A 26,852-nucleotide genomic window follows, 5' to 3' on the forward strand; every position below is an offset into this window, starting at 1 on the left:
ATGATTGCTTGTATTTAACTGTGTGTTAAACCCCTGCAAATGGATTAAACACATAGTTAAAGTCAGCTTCAGAACAGCAATACACTCCATGGCACTAGCTGGTAAGCCAATAATAAGATGTGTGTACCCACCAATCATCAGCTGGCTCTTAGTAGTAAAGGATATGTACCTATTATTTTTCAACAAAGGATACCAAGAGAAAAGGTACATTTGATAATAGAAGTGAATTTAAAAGTATCTTAAAATGACATCATGCACAAGTTTAATTTTGACTTTCCTATCCCTTTAAAATGTTTGCCATATAATACGTGTCTGAATTTCTATATATTTAAGAAGGCTTAAAAACTAGAACTATATATACAATTATGCATACATATGCATATAGTCATGATATATATATTTATTAAAGATATATAGATAAAGATATATAGATATATTGAGGAGCTTGACATAGGGATTCTGAGAATTGAGTTTTTATGATATTTGTTTGACTATATGTTTTCTTCCTATGTTTTGGCTAATGGTGAATATTGCATGGGCATCTACAAAACAAGGAATGCTGGGGCTATGACTTTTTTTTTTTATTTTCTTTTTTACTTTGTCCTTTATTTATTTTGCTGTTTCCCATTTCTAATGTGAGTGTTCTGTATGTGTTTTTTTTCTTGTGTGTTTTGTGTTTTTTCTTTTGACTTACAGTGCGAGCTTCACATAAAGGCGAGCCAAGGATCTTCCAGCATTCACCTGCTTTTTGCAGTAATGTGTCCCTGCCATTTGTGTTCCTTCGACACAGATCACTAATCATTCATTTAACACATCATGTTTGGCTGCACGCGGCGGATACTGCGTGCACTCTGACTTTTTGTTGCTGGAAAGTAAGGGTTGCCGAGCCTGGCCTGCTTTGAATGGCAGCGACACGTGCCTATCTTCTGCTATTTATTCTGCACTCCTGTTTGCTATTGCCTCACTGGTACCAAGGGATATTACACATGTGTTTGGCAAAGCACCAAACAAATTGAGCATGTGATTCAGAAAAATACATTGCCGAGATCTGACAAATTTATTTCACTAATGGTTAACTTAGTACTTTTCAAATGTAATATTTGTGATAATATGAAAAAAATCTTATGAGCACAATCAAACAAAACCAGCAGACATTAATACATATTTTATTTACTTTTAAATATTTGCCTGTCATTAGTACAAAATGGCTCCCTTAAAAGGAAGTCCATTTTTTTTAATGTAACCCTTTCTAATAAATGATGACTGGCAGGAATAAAGCAAAACCATTCTGAATATATTCCGGCTAAGGCACCAGTTGCTGATGAATAATCCCAAATCAGATCACAAAATATGCAAAGCTAATTAATCATTTTCTTAACTGTTTGCCTATTTGCTATTTGTCGGATGCTCTTTTGGCCGTCAAAGCCGGGGCCTAATGCAACTTCTGTTTATGCAATAATTTCATTCCATGGGTATAATGATAATTGTATTAATATATCAGTAGGAAGCACAGTGTTTGGCAAGGCAACTGGCTTTGAAAGCAACAAGCAGCCTTTTTTATACAACTGCAACCGAGCTGTAATAAATGTCACATTTGAGGAATATTTATGTCTGTACATTACTTTTGAGAGCAGGATATTTGTGAAGGTGCTTCTTGACCACATTGCTGTTTTTTATTTTTTTTTATTTTATTGTTTCAAATGTACAAATAAACTCCTGACATTAACATCCCAAACATACTTGTATTATGGCATACATGGTAAGAAAACTGACAGAATTTGTGTTTTGTATTTTTTTGTTTTTATGCCGTTCCTACCTGGACAGCGCCTTTCCCCTTCTGATACATTCCAAGAAGTGGCGACCCATGTTTACCTTTTGACTTCTGGATTTCTTTCTCTTCTGATCCTGTTTTTCCTGCTATCCTTCAGTTCATAGCTAGGTAGCCTCTCTCTTTACATGCCTTGTTCCTAAGCTCCCCACGCGTTTCACCTAATAACTCACGCATTTCACTTTGCCTGCAGCTGCCCCTCACTTGAAAGCAACTGTATATGAATGCATTTAAACACTTTTTTTTGCTTCTATAAAAAGCCCTCTTTCCCTTTTCACTGCCTAAACATGGCTCTGGGTGAAGGGGAGCGTAGCTAAGTGCAGTACAAAGGGAGCACATGTTCTGCAACAAAGGTATTATTTTTTTACCTCTTTATATGGTAAAACAAGTTTCCTTACCATGAGTGTAATTTAATCACTCATTATGCTCTAGTACAAAAGAAGTCTTGCACTAGTGTTTGCACTGGTATTGTCTTTTTTTGTGTATTTATTTATTCCTTTTTCATTTTTTTATTTTAACAACTAACTGCACAGTTTATTTAGAATTTTTCCTGTGCGTCTGGCATAGTAAGACATCATTACTGCCATTAAACAAGCATATGTCTTTGTACACTACACGTTCCAAAGAGCAAAGTGTTTGGGTTCTGTATTGTGGCTGTATTTTTAAACCCATGAAACCATACTACTAGCTTTTATCAAGTGGAAGTTGTTTTTTATCTTATCTGATATTTTAGGACAAAATGCCTTGTTATATTGCTCTTTAGTAATTAAAAGCATTTTTTTTAATCTTTTTTAAAAACAAAACCTGTTAGAAACAAAATATAAGTAGCTAAATTATTATTTTATATGTAGTTAATCAACCCAAAAAATAAATAAATACATAAAAATGTAACTATGAATTTAAACAAAATATTTATTCTCCTATTTATATGCTATGCATTTTTTTTTATAATCCATTAATCTTATTTCCATTATTCTATGCAGTATATGGTTTCATTTCCAGTATATTATATATATATGACAAATTGTAGTTCATATATTTGTTCATACATACATATATATATATATATATATATATATATACATCCAAAAATTTCCAAATTGGCAACAGCGTTGTTTAAAATATATATAATTTTATTCAAGCAACATGGGAATAAAATAGCAACGTTTCGAGTCACGTAGGACCCTCAGTCATGCAGACTAAGCATGAGAAGGGTCCTATGTGACTCGAAACGTTGCTATTTTATTCCCATGTTGCTTGAATAAAATGATATATATTTTAAACAGTGCTGTTGCCAATTTGGAAATTTTTGGATGTACATACCATGAGGTTGGCAGACCTCACTGGCGTACGTGCACTTATCACTTTGAAAGAATAGATTTCTTACTAAGGTGCTGGACTTACCTTATTTGTTTGATTTATATATATATATATATATATATTTACAACCTGAAAATTTAGTGGTGTTAGAGAAAGAAACAAAAATACCTGGGCCATGTTTAGCTTTTTTTTACAGCGTCTTGTCTCTGCACCTGCTTGTTTTTCCTTCTGTATTTATACATTTTTTCCACAGTAGCCCTTGGCTGTGCACGGAATAAGTGGCTCCCTTCCAAACTAATTGGATGTGCTCTTCTGCGTCTGCATGTAAGTATATTTGATGCTTGAATCCTGCATCTGCTATGTAACCATCAGCAAAAATTAATAATAAACCTCACAAACATCTCATTAAACATTTTCTAGTGACCCATATATTTTAATGAAATCAGACAAAAACAAGCAACAAGAGAAATTGGTTTTTTTTTTACGAAACTACAGTGTTAATGTTCACTGCTGGTTAAAATCAGAACATTCTACGCTCATCTATAACTACAATATTTTTGCCATGTAAAACTCACATTTTGTAACCATTAAAAAAATTCCAAATAAAATATTCTGTGCCTTATATTACAAATTGCATCATGTGTTTTCCATATATTTGTATTCTATAACATTTTGATCTGTCATGTTCTACTACAAAGTTCTTCAATTCCAACCCTAAAAATCCTTTAAAAGGCCACATTTTCAGGATTACCTCTGGTGAGAGCTGATTGTTAAAGATGGACACTAAACAGCTTTTTATTTCACCTGTTCAGGTATTTAAAAAAATAAATAAATCTGGCCTGAGAATCTCAAGAACTGTGATCAAGTGCATCTTATATGCCAAAAACACAATTATCAACAGTACTGTCAAAGGAAAAAAAAGATATTTAAAACAACATTTTTACTGCTTTATATCTGTAAATTTAGCAAATAGAATCAAACTATGAAATTGTTGCTTAAATGGACCAAGCAGGCTTGCAGGAGCGTGGTGTTCAATGGAGATTTTATTAGACAACATTCAGCTGAGCTTTTGAATCAGTTGCAGACAACCAGGCATCCCAGCAAGCTTATGTCTGATTGTCACTGGTAAGTTAAGAGCTTACATTACTGAAACCACTAACCCGTGCCCAGTTTGGGCTTCATGCTTTTGTTTTATTGGCAAAAACAGCAACAGCCTAGCTGTTACCCTCTTCATTCCTTGTTACCTTTTTCCTGTCCAATGGGAACAAAACTCATGGGTCGTCACATTTCTTCATCATCCATATGCTGTCTGTCCTATATTTCATGCATCCTTTCCATTGCATTCGGATTAGGGGTGTATGTCATCTATAAAGCTTGTGAGTTCAAAATTGCTGTGTTTTTTTTTTATCTGAACATAAAGCTGTGAACAGCACTAGGAATAATGTAATGTTATACTTTTTATATATAAATATATACCATTTGCCTTAAATTGTAGGTTTAGACAATTAAATACCAGTATGTATTGTTTTTCATTTTGAAACCTTTTTTTTTTTTTCTTACTTACAATGTTAATGCAAGCAGTATTATGTAATGGATGCATATAGTAGGCACTTGTTATATGTATTAATTTTAAAAATGGCGTCAAAACATTTCATGTTTGAAACGTAAAAACTATATGATTTATTTTGAATACCGTTTTTTTGTATGTTAGACAGTGGACATAAAATGTTACCAGCACTCTGAAAAAAAATATATACTTTACCCCAACCTAATCTGTGTCTCTCAATGTTTTTTTTTTTTCATTTAATTTTTTATTTAATCTCTTCACTGTCCGACTGGCCATTAAAGCCATGTATAAAGGTATATTATTCTGATGAAAGTTGTAAAGAAAATCCTGCTGGGGCTAAATGTTGGCAAAGTCCTTATATTTTACAATCTTGCCATTTCAATTCTGCTGTTAAATTAATAAGGAAATGCATTTGTACACAACTGGACATATATTTAGTATATATCCATATATACAGACAATTGGTTGTTTTCTTGCCACCTTCTTGTTTGCTGCACTTATTTTTTAATAGCCAAATCTCCAATGTTTTGCAGTTCATTACCACATCAATCCTGCTGAGGCCAACAATGGCTGTGATGTGCATTTATAAATCACAGTATATTGCAAAGATTATTTTTTTTTACTACACATAATAAAACATTTTATGTTACAATCTCAAAGTGTTAACTATCCTTTTAAGCCTGAAAAGGGTACTATTTTAAATTGCAAGTAAACCACATTTATGGTACTTTAAAGTGTTTAAAAAGATAGATAATCCCTTTATTACCCATTCCCCAGTTTTGCATAACCAACACTGTTATATTAATATACTTTCTTTTTAAAGACACGATGAGTCCACAGATTTTATCCTTACATGTGGGATATCGCCTCCTGGTCAGCAGGAGGAGGCAAAGAGCACCACAGCACAGCTGTTAAATAGCTTCTCCCTTCCCTCCCACTCCAGTCATTCTCTTTGCCTACGTTAGTGGTAGGAAGTGGCAAAGTGAGGTGTTAGATTAGATTCTTCAATCAAGAGTTTATTATTTTTAAAGTAGTGCCAGAGTGTGCTGCTTTGTTCTGGGGTGTAGCCGTAGTCCATATCAGTCTCTTCAGTACAGGGAGTGCAGAATTATTAGGCAAATGAGTATTTTGACCACATCATCCTCTTTATGCATGTTGTCTTACTCCAAGCTGTATAGGCTCGAAAGCCTACTACCAATTAAGCATATTAGGTAATGTGCATCTCTGTAATGAGAAGGGGTGTGGTCTAATGACATCAACACCCTATATCAGGTGTGCATAATTATTAGGCAACTTCCTTTCCTTTGGCAAAATGGGTCAAAAGAAGGACTTGACAGGCTCAGAAAAGTCAAAAATAGTGAGATATCTTGCAGAGGGATGCAGCACTCTTAAAATTGCAAAGCTTCTGAAGCGTGATCATCGAACAATCAAGCGTTTCATTCAAAATAGTCAACAGGGTCGCAAGAAGCGTGTGGAAAAACCAAGGCGCAAAATAACTGCCCATGAATTGAGAAAAGTCAAGCGTGCAGCTGCCAAAATGCCACTTGCCACCAGTTTGGCCATATTTCAGAGCTGCAACATCGCTGGAGTGCCCAAAAGCACAAGGTGTGCAATACTCAGAGACATGGCCAAGGTAAGAAAGGCTGAAAGACGACCACCACTGAACAAGACACACAAGCTGAAACGTCAAGACTGGGCCAAGAAATATCTCAAGACTGATTTTTCTAAGGTTTTATGGACTGATGAAATGAGAGTGAGTCTTGATGGGCCAGATGGATGGGCCCGTGGCTGGATTGGTAAAGGGCAGAGAGCTCCAGTCCGACTCAGACGCCAGCAAGGTGGAGGTGGAGTACTGGTTTGGGCTGGTATCATCAAAGATGAGCTTGTGGGGCCTTTTTGGGTTGAGGATGGAGTCAAGCTCAACTCCCAGTCCTACTGCCAGTTTCTGGAAGACACCTTCTTCAAACAGTGGTACAGGAAGAAGTCTGCATCCTTCAAGAAAAACATGATTTTCATGCAGGACAATGCTCCATCACACGCGTCCAAGTACTCCACAGCGTGGCTGGCAAGAAAGGGTATAAAAGAAGAAAATCTAATGACATGGCCTCCTTGTTCACCTGATCTGAACCCCATTGATAACCTGTGGTCCATCATCAAATGTGAGATTTACAAGGAGGGAAAACAGTACACCTCTCTGAACAGTGTCTGGGAGGCTGTGGTTGCTGCTGCACGCAATGTTGATGGTGAACAGATCAAAACACTGACAGAATCCATGGATGGCAGGCTTTTGAGTGTCCTTGCAAAGAAAGGTGGCTATATTGGTCACTGATTTGTTTTTGTTTTGTTTTTGAATGTCAGAAATGTATATTTGTGAATGTTGAGATGTTATATTGGTTTCACTGGTAAAAATAAATAATTGAAATGGGTATATATTTGTTTTTTGTTAAGTTGCCTAATAATTATGCACAGTAATAGTCCCCTGCACACACAGATATCCCCCTAAAATAGCTATAACTAAAAACAAACTAAAAACTACTTCCAAAACTATTCCGCTTTGATATTAATGAGTTTTTTGGGTTCATTGAGAACATGGTTGTTGTTCAATAATAAAATTAATCCTCAAAAATACAACTTGCCTAATAATTCTGCACTCCCTGTAGAGCTATTGGTGGCTTTAGAGCAATGGGAACTTGGGGACATAATTCTCACTGCGCCTCCCATACTTATGCTGCCCTGTTTGTAAAAGTGTGAGGGAGAAATACTCAGTACTTTTGTTTTCCACAGACCAATGTGAGGGAGAGGACCTTGCAAGCCAGGTGGGCTGCCCTTCTGCCGGGCAGATTTCTAAGGTAAGTGCTCAATTTTATTTCTGGGGTATGTACACAGAAATTTTGGCACTTATTTACATACATGCACATAAGATGACATAATTCAACAAATCTATCGGGGATAAGTCATATGGCAGTTAATGCACGTCTAGGATAAGCCTTATCAACGGCTTGTTTTTTCTAACCTGCTCCTAACGTCTTATACATTTGGCTTTAGAGTTATGTAGGCATTTTCCTATTCACTACAGCTCTGGGAAAAGCAGGCTCAGTGGATGCATGTATTTGTCTACTCCCTACGGCTTTATATATGTTCTTAGCCGGCCGGGAGGTTTAGCCCTTAGAACTGCTATTATCTAGCTGAAGAGTGGGAAAGTAGGCTCAGTGTATATGATGCACATATTTGTCTACTCCCTATGGCTTTATATATATATATTTCTTTTACAAAGATATGACGAGTCCACGGATTTCATCCTTACTTGTGGGATATTAACCTCCTGCTGACAGGAAGTGGCAAAGAGCACCACAGCAGAGCTGTATATATAGCCCCTCCCTTCCCCTCCACCCCCAGTCATTCTCTTTTCCTGTGTTATACTAGGAAGACATGGTAAAGTGAGGATTTAGTTTCTTCAATCAAGAAGTTTTTTATTTTAAATGGTACCGGTGCGTACTATTTTCCTCAGGGGGATATGGAAGAAGATTTCTGCCCTGAGGTTTGATGATCTTAGCATTTGTAACTAAGATCCACGCTGGTTCCCACAAGACTTCTGAAGGTAACCATGAGACATCTTCAGTGTAGAGACCGGTTTCATGCTACAAGCAGTATTAAGGTATGTGCAGCCTTTTTTTCTGAGGAGACTTGGTGTATCAGAACTGGCTGGCATTTTTTCCCTGTATGGGAATGGGGTAAGCAGTAAAACCTATTTTAATAAGAGGGGTGTTACTGGAGTCCCTATATTTTATTTATCATTAGTTGATATTTGGGCATTATGTGACATGGGAGACAATGTAAAAAACGATGTTTTATGTTTTTTATTTTTTTGGCACTTAAAACTTATTGGTTTTATGCTTGAGGGTTGTATTGTGTGTATATTTCTACTTTAGTGCAAAACCGCATTCCCATGCAGTGTTGTTTGGGCCTACTCTGATTTTTGACCTTAAGGGGCGGAGCCTATTTCCGCGCGCTCAGATGCGTACTTCCTTCAGGCTTAGCAGCAGCAAACAGTAACTCGGTGGCTCCTGGACTGTGTAGCTGGTCTGAAGGGTTGGAAACTTGATTCAAAGTACTCTGGGGGCAGGTAGGCGCCACAGCAGAGCTGTGGCGAGGTGCAGAGGGTATTTTTATCTTTTGAATAGATGTTGATATAAGTACTTCTAAAGCCTTATTTCTGCCTTTGCTTCTGGGTGCAGTAATTTTTGGATTAACCAACGATATTAAGTTAAATTTGGGAATAATTTAACGTTTTTTGTGCATTTTGGAAAAATTGTTCACTTTTTCTTTTCTTAAAGGCACAGTACACGTTTTTTCTAATGTTTATTTTATGCTATAAATAAGTGTTTAAACGACTTTTGTGGTATTACTAGTCTGTTCAACATGTCTGACATTGAGGTTTCTCATTGTTCTATGTGTTTAGAAGCTATTGTGCAACCCCCTCTAACATTGTATAACTTTTGTACTGAAAGGGCTTTACAATGTAAAAAGCCTATTTTAAATAAAGTATGTGTGCCTAAGGATGATTCTCAGTCTGAAGAGAATCAGGATATGCCATCCAATTCTCCCCAAGTGTCACAACCTTTAACGCCCACACAAGTGACGCCTAGTACTTCTAGTGCGTCTAATTCCTTTACTCTGCAGGAGATGGCTGCAGTTATGCCAACTACCCTTACAGAGGTATTGTCTAAATTACCAGTGTTGCAGGGTAAACGCAGTAGGTCAAGTATTAATGTTAATACTGAATCCCCTGATGCTTTGTTAGCTATTTTCGATGTTCCCTCACAGTGCTCTGAGTTGGGGATCAGGGAATTACTGTCTGAGGGTGAAATTTCTCATTCAGGGAATGTTTTGCCTCAGACAGATTCGGATGCTATGTCATTTAAATGTAAGCTTGAACACCTCCGCCTGTTGCTTAGGGAGGTTTTAGCGATTGTGATCCTATTGTGATTCCTCCAGAGAAATTGTGTAAAATGGATAAATATTTGGAAGTTCCTACTTACATTGATGTTTTTCCGGTTCCTAAGAGAATTTCGATAATTATTAGTAAGGAATGGGATAGACCAGTTATACCGTTTCCTCCCTCTCCTAATTTTAAGAAAATGTTTCCTATATCAGATACCATTCGGGACTCATGGCAAACGGTCCCTAAGGTAGAGGGAGCTATACCTTCCCTAGCTAAGCGTACTACTATACTTATTGAGGATAGTTGTGCTTTCAAGGACCCTATGGATAAGAAATTAGAGGGTCTACTAAAGAAATTATTTGTTAATCAGGGATTTCTTTTATTCATGCATTGTTCCAGTAACTACTGCAGCAGCTTTTTGGTTTGAGGCTCTAGAAGAGTCTCTTAAAGTTGAGGCTCTATTAGATGACATTCTAGATAGAATTAAGGCTCTTAAGCTAGCTAATTCTTTTATTACTGATGCCGCTTTTCAAATTGCTAAATTAGCGTAAAAAAATGCAGGATTTGCTATTTTAGCACGTAGAGCATTGTGGCTCAAATCTTGGTCTGCTAATGTGTCATCAAAACATAAGCTTTTAGCTATTCCCTTTAAAGGTAAGACCCTTTTTGGGCCAGAATTGAAGATCATTTCTGATATTACAGGAGGTAAAGGCCATGCCCTACCTCAGGATAGGTCGGTTAAAATGAGAGGTAAACAGAATAATTTTCGTTCCTTTCAGAATTTTAAAGGAGGCCCCCCGCTTCTTCTTCTTCTTCCACAAAGCAGGAAGGGAATTTTTCCCAATCTAAGTCAGTCTGGAGACCCAATCAGAACTGGAAGAAGGGTAAACAATCCAAAAAACCCACTGCTGGTCCTAAGACAGTATGAAAGGGTGGCTCCCGATCCGGGACCGGATCTAGTAGGGGGCAGACTCTCTTTCTTTGCTCAGGCTTGGGCAAGAGGTGTTCAGGATTCCTGGACACTAGAAATAGTGACCCACAGTTATCAATTGGAATTCAAGGATTTTCTCCCAAGAGGGAGATTTCATCCTTCAAAATGATCTGCAAACCAGATAAAGAGAGAGGCGTTCTTATGCTTTGTAAAAGACCTTTTTACTATGGGAGTAATCTGTCCTGATCCAAAATTAGAACAGGGACAGGGTTTTTACTCAAACCTATTTGTGTCCCCAAAAAAGAGGGAACGTTCAGACCCATTTTGGACTTCAAGTGTCTAAACAAATTTCTAAGAGTTCCATCATTCAAGATGGAGACGATTCGAACGATTTTGCCAATGGTTCAGGAGGGTCAATATATGACTACTGTGGATTTGAAGGATGCTTACCTTCATATTCCAATCCACAAAGATCATCATCGGTTTCTAAGGTTTGCCTTCTTGGACAAACATTATCAGTTCGTAGCTCTTCCTTTCGGGTTGGCTACAGCACCCAGAATCTTCACAAAGGTTCTAGGGTCTCTTTTGGCGGTTCTCAGACCGCAAGTGATAGCGGTGGCGTCTTATCTGGACGATATTCTGATTCAGGCGTCAACATATCATCTGACAAAATCTCACACGGACACAGTGTTGTCTTTTCTGAGAACTCACGGCTGGAAGGTGAATATAGAGAAAAGTTCACTTGTTCCACAGACAAGGGTTCCTTTCTTGGGAACTCTGATAGACTCGGTAGCCATGAAAGTATTTCTGAAGGAGGTCAGAAAATCAAAGATTTTGAATACTTGCCGAGCACTTTAGTCCATTCCTCGGCCATCAGTGGCTTAGTGTATGGAGGTAATCGGATTAATGGTAGCGGCAATGGACATGGTTCCATTTGCTTGCTTTCATCTCAGACCTCTGCAACTGTGCATGCTTGGTCAGTGGAATGGGGATTATGCGGATTTATCTCCAAAGATAATTCTGGATCAAGAGACCAGAAACTCTCTTCTTTGGTGGTTGTCGCCGGATCATCTGTCCCAGGGGACTTGTTTCCGCAGACCCTCGTGGGTGATAGTGACAACAGATGCCAGCCTTCTGGGCTGGGGTGCAGTTTGGAATTCCCTGAAGACTCAGGGTGTTTGGACTTAAGTGGAGTCTCTACTTCCAATCAATATTTTGGAACTGAGTGCAATATTCAATGCGCTTTAGGCGTGGCCTCAGTTGGCTTCGGCCACATTCATCAGATTCCAGTCGGACAACATAACGACTGTGGCATATGTTAATCATCAGGGGGGAACAAGAGTTCCTTAGCGATGATAGAAGTATCCAAGATAATCAGTTGGGCAGAGGCCCACTCTTGTCATCTGTCAGTGATCTACATCCCAGGGGTAGAGAACTGGGAAGCAGATTTTCTAAGTCGACAGACTTTTCATCCGGGGGAGTGGGAACTTCACCCGGAGGTATTTGGCTCATTGATTCTCACATGGGGCAGATCGGAGTTGGATTTGATGGCATTTCGTCAGAATGCCAAGCTTCCAAGATACGGATACCGGTCAAGGGATCCTCAGGCCGAACTGATAGATGCCTTGGCAGTTCCTTGGTTCTTCAGCCTAGCTTATGTGTTTCTGCTGTTTCCTCTCCTCCCACGCGTGATTGCTCGAATCAAACAGGAGAGAGCTTCAGTGATCCTGATAGCGCCTGCGTGGCCACGCAGGACTTGGTATGCGGATCTAGTGGACATGTCCTCTCTGCTACCGTGGAAACTTCAGTTGAGACAGGACCTTCTCATTCAAGGTCCTTTCCAACATCCAAATCTAATTTCTCTGCAACTGACTTTGCGGAGATTGAACGCTTGATTTTATCAAAGCGAGGATTCTCTGATTCAGTTATCAATACTTTGATACAGGCTAGAAAGCCTGTCACTAGAAAAATCTATCATAAGATATGGCGTAAATATCTTTATTGGTGTGAATCCAAGGGTTACTCATGGAGTAAAGTTAGGATTCCTAGGATTTTGTCTTTTCTCCAAGAAGGATTGGAGAAAGGGTTATCAGCAAGTTCCTTAAAAGGACAAATTTCATCTTTGTCAATTCTGTTTCACAAACGTTTGGCAAATGTATCAGATGTTCAGTCTTTTTGTCAGGCTCTATCTAGAATTAAGCCTGTATTTAGACCTATTACTCCTCCATGGAGTTTGAATTTAGTTCTTCTAGTTCTGCAAGGGGTTCCGTTTGAACCTATGCATTCCATAGATATTAAACTATTATCTTGGAAAGTTCTGTTTTTGGTTGCTATTTCTTCTGCTCGAAGAGTTTCTGAGCTTTCAGCTTTACAGTGTGATTCGCCTTATCTCATATTTCATTCTGATAAGGTGGTTTTACATACCAAACCTGGTTTTCTTCCTAAGGTTGTTTCGAATAAGAATATTAATCAGGAAATTGTTGTTCCTTCTTTGTGTCCTAATCCTTCTTCTAAGAAGGAGTGTCTGTTACATAACTTGGATGTGGTCTGTGCATTAAAGTTTTACTTACAGGCAACTTAGGATTTCTGTCAATCATCTTCATTATTCATTGTTTATTCTGGAAAGCGTAGGGGTCAGAAAGCTATGGCTACCTCTCTTTCTTTTTGGCTGAGAAGTATCATCCGCCTGGCATATGAGACTGCTGAACAGCAGCCTCCTGAAAGAATTACGGCTCATTCTACTAGGGCTGTGGCTTCCACATGGGCTTTTAAAAACGATGCATCTGTTGAACAGATTTGTAAGGCTGCGACTTGGTCGTCCCTTCACACTTTTTCCAAATTTTATAAATTTGATACTTTTGCTTCTTCTGAGGCTATCTTTGGGAGGAAGGTTCTTCAAGCAGTGATGCCTTCTGTTTAGGTCTCTGTCTTGTCCCTCCCTTTCCTATTGCTTTTGGTATTGGTTTCCCACAAGTAAGGATGAAATCCGTGGACTCGTCATATCTTTGTAAAAGAAAACTAAATTTATGCTTACCTGATAAATTACTTTACGATATGACAAGTCCACTGCCCACCCTGTTGTTTTAAGACAGATTTATTTTATTTTTTGTAAACTTCAGTCACCTCTGCACCTTTTTAGCCTTTCCTTTTCTCTTCCTATAACCTTCGGCCGAATGACTGAGGGTGGAGGGGAAGGGAGGGGCTATATATACAGCTCTGCTGTGGTGCTCTTTGCCACTTCCTGTTAGCAGGAGGTTAATATCCAACAAGTAAGGATGAAATCTGTGGACTTGTCATATCGTAAAAGAAAGTAATTTATCAGGTAAGCATAAATTTAGTTTCTTAGCCGACCGGGAGGTTTAGCCCTTAGAACTGCTATTATCTAGCTGAAGAGTGGGAAAGCAGGCTCAGTGTATATGATGCACATATTTGTCTACTTCCTACGGCTTTATATATATTCTTAGCCAACCGGGAGGTTTAGCCTTTAGAACTGCTATTATCTAGCGGAACAGCGGGAAAGCAGGCTCAGTGTATATGATGCACGTATTTGTCTACTCCCTACGGCTTTATGTATATTTTTAGCCGACCGGGAGGGTTACCCTTTAGAACTGCTATTATCTAGCTGAAGAGCGGGCTCAGAGTATGTGATGCGCGCATTTGCCCACTCCCTACTGCTTTATAGGCGTTTTTGGCCGACCGGGAGGTTTGGCCCTTGGGACTACTGTTGTCTAGCTGAGAAGCGGGAAAGAAGGATTGGGAAATGGACTAGCGCCTACTTAGAAACCCTTATAGCCTGAGGGGAGGTGATGCCTAGTAACCACCAATAGGAATCAAGGTTAAAAATGGTAATAACCCCAGGCGCCTGACCAAACGGAGGCAAAGGAAATAACAGTGAATAAGCAAAGATGGACTAAAAAATAAAATCACTTATTTAATAGTAAAAATGATAATTAGTACAATACTCATGGATCCATGATGCTAATACAAGAACATAAAAATATATACATAGGTATACACAATGGTCGGAAATAACAGTAAAACAGTAATAATAATAAAACCAATGGTAAAACTACATTAGATATTGGCGAATAGATAGACTCTGCTAGATTCACGATCTAGCACCAATAATAAAGAGACTCTATGTGATGGGATAAGGCTCTAATCCATCCAATAGTAAATGTGTGGTGGGCTGAGATGTGACAGTCTCCAAAGAAAAAATAAAAATAAATAGTGTCCAAATAATGTACGTGATGGTAAATCCACGCGTTTCGGCCCTTACCAGGCCTTTATCAAGACTTGATAAAGGCCTAGTAAGGGCCGAAACGCGTAGCCCGAGTACTGGTAAGCCTGATTTCAACTATTTCCACTGTTTGAAAACTATCTGCACTATATATTTTTATAGGAGGATATCGTATTTGTTTTGCCACCCTGTTGTACACAAATTCTATCTGTGGGGCCAGCATCCATCCACACTAGACACTCACGGATGCAGTTGGTTTATCTTGGAACTTACTACAAGGAACACATCACACATTAGGATTTCAAGTGACTGTTTTTTTGAATATTTGTACTCTTCTTTGTCCAAAATTTTTTGCAGCAAGTTGTGTTCTTGTGTCTTTGGAATTTTTTCACTTTTTTTCTTATATTTTTTCTATTTTCCACTGAGTTTTTCTAGCACTTTGCACCACTCTGTTGTTTTTATTTGCATTTGAATATTTTGGATAATTACCCATACTGACTCTTTTGGATTTACCATCACGTACATTATTTGGACACTATTTATTTTTATTTTTGTTTTTTCTTTGGAGACTGCCACATCTCAGCCCACCACACATTTACTATTGGATGGATTAGAGCCCTATCCCATCACATAGAGTCTCTTTATTATTGGTGCTAGATCGTGGATTTACACTTCACGGTCACCGAGTTGTTGTTTTTTTGGTTATCTAGCAGAGTCTATCTATTCGCCAATATCTAATGTAGTTTTACCATTGATTTTATTATTATTACTGTTTTACTGTTATTTCCGACCATTGTGTATACCTGTGTATATATTTTTATGTTCTTGTATTAGCACCACGATGGGCGGAGCTAGGACGCGACAGTGTTTTGCACGCTCTTTTCATACTTCGGAGAGCGAGGGTGGGTCTTCTCTGCTGCGTTAGGTCACGCAGCAGCAAGGCTTCACATTAAGTCTTTTAAAAGATATTTATTTCAAATATTGAGTGTGTTATTTACCATGTGGTAGTGGGTAGACTCCAAAGCAGATCATAAGCTTAGGGCTATGGATGTCTGCATTACTCAGTACAGAGTTCTTTCCTTGTTAAAATAATGCACTTTATTTTACATACAGTTTTTAAAGACACAGTAACACACAATAATTTGTGGATCAATGTGTGAATCCAGTCTGTCCAAGCCCTTCAACATTCTAATTTACATATCTAATGTGTAGGGTAGATGTAAAGCAGATTTAGATAAAGTGCTTGTAACATTTAAAGGCACAGTGTCTCTAGTTAGGTTACTTAATTTCTAGTGGATTAAGATGTGAAAAATATATATATTCTTTATGCTGTTTTACAGTTCAGAGGTAAACCTTGTCAACATTGTCTTAGATGCTGTTCAAAATGCATTGTGACAATGTTCAATATATTCTGCAGCTTTTTCCTCAAGTGTGCGGTAGCATCTGAGGATAAAATCTCAGTTTCTGACAGTATACTTCCTTCTACTGATACTCTGGTTTCTTTTTAGATCGAATAAATCTTTTGCCTTTTACTAAAGATTTTCATGGAAAGGTACAACCATGAGTTTTCAGCAATTTCTTTTTTTTTTTTTGAAGCTCTACCACATGCAGAGATAGAAAAGAAAAAAAGAAGACACCTCCGTCTGTTACTTAAGGAGGTCTTAGCTACTCTGGACAACATCAACACCATGGTTGTTGTTAATCTTATGACTTTGGGTTTCCAGGATCATTGTTAGGGAATGTGAGAGAACGGATATAAATCCTCTGTTCTCCTTTTCCTATATTTGGAGTTTATCCATAGCAGACTCTTTCAGGAGTCTTGTCAGATTATTTTTGATATCATGGGAGGTAAGCATCTTCTCCCTCAAGACAAGAGATATAAACAAAAAGGAAGACAACACAATTTTAGTTCCTTTCAAAATTTCAAGGGAAATTCTTCCTCTTCCTCCTCTAAGCAGGAACAGTCTGAACCTTCATGGTGACCCAGCCAGTCTTGGAACAAAGAGAAAGCTCTCCAAGAAGCCGCTTAGTGATCCCAAGACTGTTTGGAGGGCATGCCCCTGATCCGGGACCGGATCTGGTAGGGGGCAGACTTTCCTTCTTCATTCAAGCCTGAGTTGGGGATGTCCAGGATCCCTGGACAATAGTGATTGTGTCTCAGGGATACAAACTGGAGTTCAAGGTTTTTTCCTCTCATAGGCAGATTTCTAATTTCAGATTATCTGCAGACCAGACAAAGAGAGAGGCGTTCTTCAACTGTGTAGGAGACCTCTCCGCTCTGGGAGTGATTGTTCCCATTCCATTTCAGGGACTGGAGTTTTTATTCCAATCTATCGTGGTTCCCAAAAAAGAGGGGACCTTCAGACCAATTCTAGGCCTCAGGAGTCTAAACAAGTTTTTCAGGGTACCGTCCTTCAAGATGGAAACTATTCGTTCCTTTGATCCAAAAGGGTCAGTTTTTGACTACAGTGGATTTAAAGGACGCATTTCTGCATTTTCCCATTCACAGGGATCATCTCATGTTCTTAAGATTTGCCTTCTGGGCAAACACTTCCAGTTGGTGGCTCTTCCTTTCGGTTTTCCCACAGCCCTCAGAATCTTCGCAAACGTTCTGGGACCCCTGTTGGCAGTACAGTGGCGTCTTATCTGGACCTTTCTAGTTCAGGAGCCATACTTATAGCTAGCAAGATCCCACCTGGACTTGGTGTTGTCCTTTCTAGGATCCCACTGCTGGAAGGTGATTTTAGAAAAAAGTTTCTTGTTCCAATCACAAGGGTGACTTTCCTAGGAACTATAATAGACTCTCTGTCTATGAAGATTTTTCTGACAGAAGTCAGGAAATCAGAGATTATCGTTACTTATCTAGCCCTTCAGTCCACTCCTCGTCTATCAGTGGTAAAGCGCATGGAGTTAATCGGGCTGATGGTGGCAACAATGGACATCGTCCCGTTTGCTTGCTTTCATCTCAGAGCTCTACAGTTGAACATGCTGAGACAATGGAACTGAGATTTTTCGGGCTTCTCCTCTTGGCTTCTTTTGGAGCAGGAGACAAGGGACTCTCTACAATGGTGGTTGTCTCTCGATCATCTCTTCCAAGGAACATGTTTTCGCAGGCTATCTTGGGTGATTGGGACAACAGATACCAGCCTTCTAAGGTGGGGAGCAGTCTGGGGCTCTCTAAAGGTTCAGGGAACATGGACTCAGGCAGAGTCTGTTTTACCCATAAACATTCTGGAACTGAGAGCGATCTACAGTGCTCTCCTGACCTGGCCCCAGTTAGCCTCGGTTCAGTTATCAGGTTCCTGTCGAACTTAATGTCAGTAGCCTACATCAATCATCAGGGGGGAACAAGGAGTTCGTTGGCGATGACAGAGGTATCCAAAATAATTCAGTGGGTGGAGGCCCATTCTTGCTGTCTGTCGGCGATCCACATCCCAGAGGTGGACAACTGGGAGGTGGTTTTTCTGAATAGGCAGGCCTTTCATCCGGGGGAATGGGAACTCCATCAGGAAGTGTTTTCTAGTCTGATCCTCAAGTGGGGTCAGCCGGAGTTAGATCTCATGGCATCGAGGCAGAATGCCAAGCTCCCGAGATACGGGTAAAGGTCCAGGGATCCTCAGGTGGAACTGATAGATGCTGTAGCAGTTCCTTGGTCCTTCAGCCTAGCATATCTTTTTCCTCCGTTTGCTCTTCTTCCTCGGGTCATTGCTCGAATCAAGCAGGAGAAGGCATCAGTGATCCTAAATTGCTCTGGCGTGGCCTTGCAGGATTTGGTATGCCGATCTGGTGGACATGTCATCCCTGCCACCTTGGAGACTATCGTTAAGGAAGGATCTTCTCATTCAAGGTCCCTTCATCCAAATCTAATTTCTCTGAATCTGACTGCTTGGAGATTGAACGCTTAGTTCTATCCAAGCAGGGTTTTTCTGAATTTAGTTCTTAAGGTTCTTCAAGGGGTTCCGTTTGAACCTATGCATTCCTTAGATATTAAGTTGTTATCTTGGAAGGTTTTATTTCTTGTTGCTATTTCTTCAGCTCGAAGAGTGTCTGAGCTTTCGGCGTTGGAATTCAAATCGCCTTACCTTATTTTCCATTCGGATAAAGTTGTTTTACATACTAAACTGGGGTTTCTTCCTAAGGTTGTTTCAGACAGGAACATTAATCAGGAGATTGTTGTTCCTTCCTTGTGTCCTAATCCTTCTTCTCAGAAGGAGAGACTTCTACATAATTTGGACGTAGTCCGTGCTTTGAAGTTTTACTTACAATCGACTTTCGTCAGTCTTCTTCTCTTTTTGTAGTTTTTTCTGGAAAACGTAGGGGTCAGAAAGCTACGGCTACCTCTCTTTCTTTTTGGTTGAGGAGTATCATCCGATTTGCATATGAGACTGCTGGACAGCAGCCTTCTGAAAGAATTACGTCTCATTCCACTAGGGCGGTTGCTTCCTCATGGGCATTCAAAAATTAAGCTTCTGTGGAACAGATTTGCAAGGCTGCAACTTGGTCTTCTCTTCACACTTTTTCTAAATTTTACAAATTTGATACTTTTGCCTTGGCTGAGGCTGCTTTTGGGAGAAAGGTTCTTCAAGCAGTGGTGCCTTCCGTTTAGGTTCCCTGTCTTGTCCGACCCTTATCATCTGTGTACTCTATCTTTGGTATTGTATCCCACAAGTAAGGATGAAATCTGTGGACTCATTGTGTCTTTAAAAAGAAAAGGAAATTTATGCTTACCTGATAAATTTGTTTCTTTTTAGACACGATGAGTCCACGGCCCGCCCTGTTCTTTTAAGACAGGTTGTTATTTTTTGTAAACTTCAGACACCTCTGCACCTTGGCTTTTCCTTTCTCTTCCTAACTTCGGTGGAATGACTGGAGTGGGAGGGAAGGGAGGAGCTATTTAACAGCTCTGCTGTGGTGCTCTTTGCCTCCTCCTGCTGACCAGGAGGCGATATCCCACAAGTAAGGATGAAATCCGTGGACTCATTGTGTCTAAAAAGAAACAAATTTATCAGGTAAGCACAAATTTCCTTTTTTACCTCTGTGATTACCTTGTATCTAAGCCTCTGCAGACTGCCCCTTATCTCAGTACTATATGCAGACTTGCATTTTAGCCAATCAGTGCTGACACATTCGTAACTCCACAGGCGTTATCTGTATCATACATATTAACTAGCACTGTCTTGCTGTGAAAAGCTAATAAAATGCACTTAGATAAAGGCGGCCTGCAGGGGTTTAGAAACAGGCAGAAATTTAGAGGTTTAAATGTTATAAAGTATATTAATATAACAGTGCCGGTTGTGCAAAGCTGGGGAATGGGTAGGAAAGGCGTTATCTATCTTTTTAAACAATAACAAATTTGGAGTAGACTGTCCCTTTATGCTTGACTTTAAAATTCAAGGGGGGGGGGGGGGGGAGAAGGACATCAATTTTAAATGTAAAAAAAACAATCTTGTTTGGCCAGTTATGGAATGTCTTTTAAATAATTGAATGAAACATTATAAAATAAACATGTTGTGTTTCTGGTACAATTACATTCTGCAAATAAAATAGCTGTTTATTAAGAATGTTATATTTCCATCTATATAATCTTAATTATAATCAGCTCAGTGTCTGGAAGCAATTAGTTTATGCATTTTAGAGATCATTACAATTATAACCTACATCAAAATCGCCGCAGAACCTGCATGAAAACGTATACACAATCCACATTATAGGGATCATTATATAATATTTTATTAGAGGTTTGAAAAGAAATTTGTCTGTTGCAGAACAAGCAATAAAGTTTTTTATAGGATGTATAGAGCTTCTGCCCATCTACACTTTCTTTCTCTTAAAGGAACATAAAACATCTAAATTACAAGACTTCTGTAATCTTGCAGTATCATTCCAGTAAAGTGCAATACATTAAAAGGATATGAAACCCATTTTTTTTCTTTCATGAGTCAGATAGAACCATGCAATTTTAAGCAACTTTCTAATTTACTCCTATTATCAATTTTTCTTTGTTCTCTTGGTATCTTTATTTGAAAAGCCGTTATGTAAGCTTAGGAGACGACCCATTTTTGGTTCAACATCCTGGGCAGTGCTTGCTACATTTAACCACCAATCAGCAAGCGCTACCCAGGTGCTGATAAAAAAAACGGGCCAGTTCCTAAGCTTACTTTCCTGTCTTTTCAAATAAAGATACCAAGGGAACGAAGACAAATTGATAATAGGAGTAAATGAGAAAGTTGCTTAAAATTGCATCCTCTATCTAAATCATGCAACAAATTGGGTTTAATATTCCTTTAATCCAGGGCAAAATGCATCATTCCTCTATTTTACCAAATACATCCCACTGGAATCTGCTCCTACTATGAATTGTGTAAAGTTTACTTGTCTAAAACCAGGTAAAAAGTGAAATATAATTACACCATGTTATAATCAGTTTGGGGTCATATAGTTTTCCATAATTTCTTCCGATTTACTTTTATCACTACCCAATTCTCACATATATTGTGTTAACTGTGAACAGTTTGACTTTTACTAAAATTCCACATACAAGGTTTTGCCAACGTATAGTGGTTCACATGTGTTGGCATAGAGTAAGGGCAGAAAAAAAGTAAAGATATAAGAACATTACTTAATTCTAACAGATAAACTACAAATTATTCTTTCAGTTATGCTGCAAGCCCAGAACAGTTTCATCACAGGGCCTGACATTTTAGCCCATGTGCTATATACAACACTGTTTTCTCTTTTGTTTCTTTATATTGTACATATTTGCTGAATAGGAGCTTATACTTTCTTTGTACAATATCTGTGTCTGATTTTTTAAGCCAATTGTACACAAAATATAAGTATTTATACTTTACCTGCCAGTAAAATGCCCATCCAAGAGAACATGCTTGTAGGCCGTTTCATTTCTTAGGGCCCAATTCTCTAACGCTTTCCGCTCAGATGAGATTATCTAAAAAGATTTGTCAGCTCTATATGATCATAATGAGGATTTATGTAGGCAGCTTAATTCTAATTTCAATTACACAGTAATAATAATCATAGTTAACATGCTCCTTAATTATATTTAATGGTCAATGGAATTTCACAATTTGAAATAAAAAATGTACTGAAAAGTACAAAATTCAAAGTATAATATATAAATGAGTCCTGCAGCCTCTGCAAATGGGCTGTTTGTTTCTCAGATGTCTGTTTACCCCTGCAAATCTCACTATTTTATATTGTAAAATGTATGCTGGCGAGCTTGGCTCAAAATGTGCAATGCACTTATTAAACTGATAGAAGAAATTGTATATAAAACTAGAGGCAATTGCAAGTTAAAGTACACTGAATACACAGCCATTTGATTTGTATTTGCTTAACAAATATCAGCACCAAGCACTCCTACTAAATTTAATTTCCCATGAAAGATTATTATCATTGATATGTAGAGCGGTAACAGATTCCACAGAGATAAAGGTGCTTTATTCCAGAGTGCATTACTTTCTATGATAGGCATTTTGCCAGTCACAAGTACTTTTGGGTCCCTTCTTTTTTAGAAAATGAACTGAGTGCTGTCTATGAAATTGTTAGTCTGATCATTCCATTAACGCATTTTTTTACCTCAAAATTTCCCAAGCATTAACACCCTACTCTAAAGAGACTTTAGTCCCAGGGCTTCCAAGGAAGTGTGCATCTGGCATGTGCAGACACAGTAATGTTATTTTCCTATTCAGTTTAAGGAAGTTTACTAAATCTCATGAGATTTAAGTGAAATCTAATGAGATCACATGCAAGACCCCAGCACTGCTGATGCTGATTGGCTATTGTGTTTAGCTTTTTCAACTTGCAGCTTTACAGAAGAAATTGTTAGGTAAAATACACTTTTTACATAGAGATTTTTAGGTGATATTATCTTTGTCTGTATACCAAAGCCCAATACTTAGAGAGAGCAATAAAAAATGAAAATTGTATTACTTATCTCTCCTAACCCACACCGGGAGTGTTAATTTATTTTGCTGGCTATGTTGACACAGCTTTTCTATAGACATTACTTAAAGGGACATTATACACTAAAAAATTTTTGCATAAATGTTTTGTAGATGATCCATTTATATAGCCCATACAGTTTTTTTTTTGTTTTCTTTAATACTTTTGCTTATTTTTAAATAACATTGCTCTGATTTTCAGACTCCTAACCAAGCCCCAAAGTTTTCGTAGAATACCGACGTATTACACAGCTTGCTTCTGTTTGTGTAAAGGGTCTTTTCATATGCGGGGGAGGGGGGAGTGTCTGCTATTTCCCACTTGCATTGGGTGTTCCAGTAACCTTTTAAACAGAGCTAAACTGGAAGCTTCTAAGTATGTTTTTAAATGGTTTTATACTGGAGTGTTTTTTAATGGTTTTATACTGGATTTTTATATCAGTATCTGTGCATATTATTCTTTATAGTATTGTCTATTACATGCAGTTATATGAACATTGGTGTATACTGTCCCTTTAAGTATAGTAACTTAAATGAGCTATTTGTAAACAATTTAATACACTCCAGCAGGTCAAATTGATAATTAGGAACAACTGAAAGAGGATACATTTTAGGATACACTGTCCCTTTAAAAAAATTGGGTCTTTTTTTGAGGAAGCCAGGCTTAACTTCAAAATTCTGCCCATTTAAAAGTCTCTGTCAAATCCTGGGAGATATATTATGGAAAAGCTTTAATGCTGAGATTTAAGAGTAATTGGAGCAAAGAAAGTACAATTCTGAGGTTAAGATAAATTATTTTACCAAAACTAAGTTTATAGAATGTTTAAAATTTGCTCTTTTTAAACAAGTAGGAGGTTATGATCCCTTTAAAGAAGAAACTAATGGTGTTTCAAGAGCTCTGTAACACATCTAAGAATATATTTTTGATTCTGCCTTGATACTTTTCTACTACAACTTTGGATATTAATATCATGGTGCCCTGTGGTCTACAGCTTAATATATGTTAAAATAAAAAGAGAAGCGCTCAACCTGTGAACGAACAATAGCATAATAGCTTGTTATATGGCTAGTTACCACTCAAGAAGCAGCCTCTTTTTGCTCAACATGTCTGACGAGGCCCACACTAGGCCGAAACTTATGTCTGGGGTTTGGACGTTTCTCGCATTCAGAGTGTGATTGCCTGGTATTTCAGGACTGGACTGGACTGTGAAGTCAGGATCAGACTGATATGCTTCAGGAAAGTTCTTCTCTGTGAAAGGCACATGTTGAGCAAAAAGAGGCTGCTTCTTGAGTGGTAACTAGCCATAGAACAAGCTATTATGCTATTGTTCGTTCCCAGGTTGAGCGCTTCTCTCTTTTTATTTATGCAGCTTAATATATGTAGTATTTATCTGTGTTCACACCTCATTACTACTCTTTAATACTGCTTTCATATATCAAACCCAAACCAGAGCATTTTTGCTCTATCAATAATCCAGTTGCTTCATTATAATTATTTCTCCTCTCTTCTGTAGCTTCTTCTTTCTATAACCAACCTGTTGACAGTCCTCCATCTTCCTCAAACGAGCAGTAATGTATCAGAAGAGCAACACTAATTGTACACCTGTTGGAAGATATGCCACACGACGCCTACCCCCTGTTCTTCCTTTGTTTACCTTCAGTGGGTATATGTTGCTGTGTATTGTGAGTGCGATTACTTGCTCACTGCTGACTTATATCTGTCTGTTGTCAAATTGTAGCACCAAGGATGCTCCCAATATCTTTAGGACCTTGGAAAGGCCAATGTTCTTGGTGTGGTTTCAAAGCTCCACGTGAACATTAAAAACTAGTGACTCATGGTTGCTTCATATTAAAATGGGACTTCAGAGAGATAAAAGCAAAAGTTTTTAAAGAAAATATTTATATATACAGTATGAACAAGGATGCTGACAATATCTCTAGGTCCTTGGTAAGGCCACTATTCTTAGGGTGGTTTTTGAAAGTGCCACATAAATATAAATACTAATGACTTAAAATATAGGGCTGGGCCACATTTAAATGAAATTCCGGAGAAATAAGAAAATATTTTAAAGGTAATATTTATATACAGTATGCTAATTATATCAAATTAACTACATTTGACATATAGGGGCCGAATTTTCAATGTCTGGCGGACATGATACGCTGTAACATATGTCCGCCAGACATCGCTGAATGCCGACAGCATATGCTGTCGGCATTTAGCATTGCACAAGCAGTTCTAGTGAACTGCTTGTGCAATGCCACCCCCTGCAGATTTGCGACCAATCGGCCGCTAGCAGGGGGTGTCAATCGGGTTGATTGCTGTCCGCCGCTCAGAGGCGACAGAGCAGTTAAGGAACAGCAGTCTTAAGAGCCCCATGGAGTCTTTGATTGGTATCTTCAGGTCATAACATATTAAAGGTACCGTCCACTTACTACTATTTTTAATCCTACAGCTAGCCCCATTGATTCTCACTAAACATAAGGTTTCTGTATGATATTCTGGGCAGATATTAATTTATCTTAATGGCTACAAGATTTATACACTTTTTTGGGAATCAGGCCTTTTCTAAATAACACTATATCAAATTATAACATTTTATTGTGTGCTATAACTCAGGTTTCTGCAGGTTAAACTAAATATGTACACAGTTTATTTATCTGGAATTATAAAAAAATTTCTAATATGGAAAGAAAGATTTATTTTATCTTCAAAATTGTCATAAAATACTTTATTTATATAACAAACGATTAGGTAATGTTTTGATGATGTTATTATTAAACCGTCACACAAATTGTTAATGAAGAACGCTAACGAGGATGGACTTGTAACCCTTTGTGCATCCAATACTTCTCTATGCCAAGACTTTTATTTGCTTTCTTCAGAACACTATCATTAGATGAGAAAGCTCAGAAGAGAACCTAATCGTATGTAAACAGCCTAAGAACGTTTAAAGGCCTTGTGATTAAATATTATCTGCACTAATGATTTCCTGGAACCAAGTAAAATGAATATGATCGTTGTATCTGATGTATTTTGGTTATGCATTTTATAATGTTTCTATGATCTATTAAATGTTTTCTATTTGCACTTAAGTATCTACCCCAGATAGTTATTAATGTAAGAATTCAGCAGCTACACAACTTGCTTAATTCCTGATCCAGAAATATTTGTTACAGCTATTTGCCAAAATAATTTTTTTAATATTTAAAGGGAAAGTAATGTCAAAATTAAACTTTCATGATTTTGATGGTGCGTGCAATTTTAGACAGTGTTCCAATTTATTCATATTATAATTTACTTCGTTCTTTTTGGTATTCTTTGTAGCAAAAATATACCTAGGTAAGCTCAGGAACAACTATGCACTGCTGGAAGCTAGTTACTGATTTGTGGCTGCATCTATATGCCTCTTGTAATTTGCTCACCCAATATGTAACGCTACCTCATAGTAATGCATTGCTGCTTAGTCAACAAAGGATAACAATAAAATGAAGCACATTTCAAAATAGAAGTCAATTGGAAAGTTGTTTAAAATTGTATGATCTGTATCTGAATCATGAAAGAGATATTTTGGTTTTCATTTTTATTGAACACTTCCAGGAAAAAGGATACATATTTTATACAGATCCCATTGTAAATTTTTAGTTGTTCCATTAAAAAAAAAAAGACAAACGAATTCTAGTTTATTTTGAAAGAAAGTATGTTCCTGTGCTGAATAAACCATTTTTTCAGGTTGGTTGAGGCTTGTCCCTCTGTTCCAATATAGCCTAAGGAAGTGTTCCTGTCAGCAGATGAGCATTAAGATTGCACAGATTTGATTTGCATGTTGTTAAACAGCATCCACTCTACTATTTGCCAAAACCTATTTAAAGTGTATATTTGTGTATTTTTGTGTGCATGATAGATATTTTTGAGTACATAGTCTGCTTAAGACATGGGGCACTATCTCAGATTCATATCTCAGGTACAAGTAACTACAAACATATATAGTTTTTGATCATTTGGCTATTCTTTTGATATTTACACGTGGCGTAGACACATACTACTCAATGCCCAGAATCCTTA

At 37.9% G+C, this 26,852-nt stretch overlaps 1 protein-coding gene and 1 pseudogene across 3 annotated transcripts in view; both read left to right on the forward strand.

The window, feature by feature from the left end:
* SEPTIN11 (septin 11) overlaps positions 1-25,882 on the forward strand; it is a 273,295-nt gene extending 247,413 nt beyond the window's left edge. For 2 of the 3 annotated variants that reach the window (XM_053703411.1, XM_053703413.1), the window contains one exon: positions 697-1,735. In XM_053703411.1, the coding sequence (XP_053559386.1) occupies positions 697-712 (16 nt within the window). In that variant the 3' untranslated portion in view covers positions 713-1,735. Of the gene's footprint in view, positions 1-696; positions 1,736-24,300 lie in introns of those variants that run through there. The other variant, XM_053703412.1, reaches the window with a different exon arrangement.
* Positions 16,317-16,443, forward strand: LOC128650609 (uncharacterized; annotated as a pseudogene).
* Positions 25,883-26,852: the final 970 nt, after the last annotated feature.

The sequence above is a fragment of the Bombina bombina genome, chromosome 2, assembly GCF_027579735.1.
Source record: "Bombina bombina isolate aBomBom1 chromosome 2, aBomBom1.pri, whole genome shotgun sequence".
Lineage (NCBI taxonomy): Eukaryota > Metazoa > Chordata > Amphibia > Anura > Bombinatoridae > Bombina > Bombina bombina.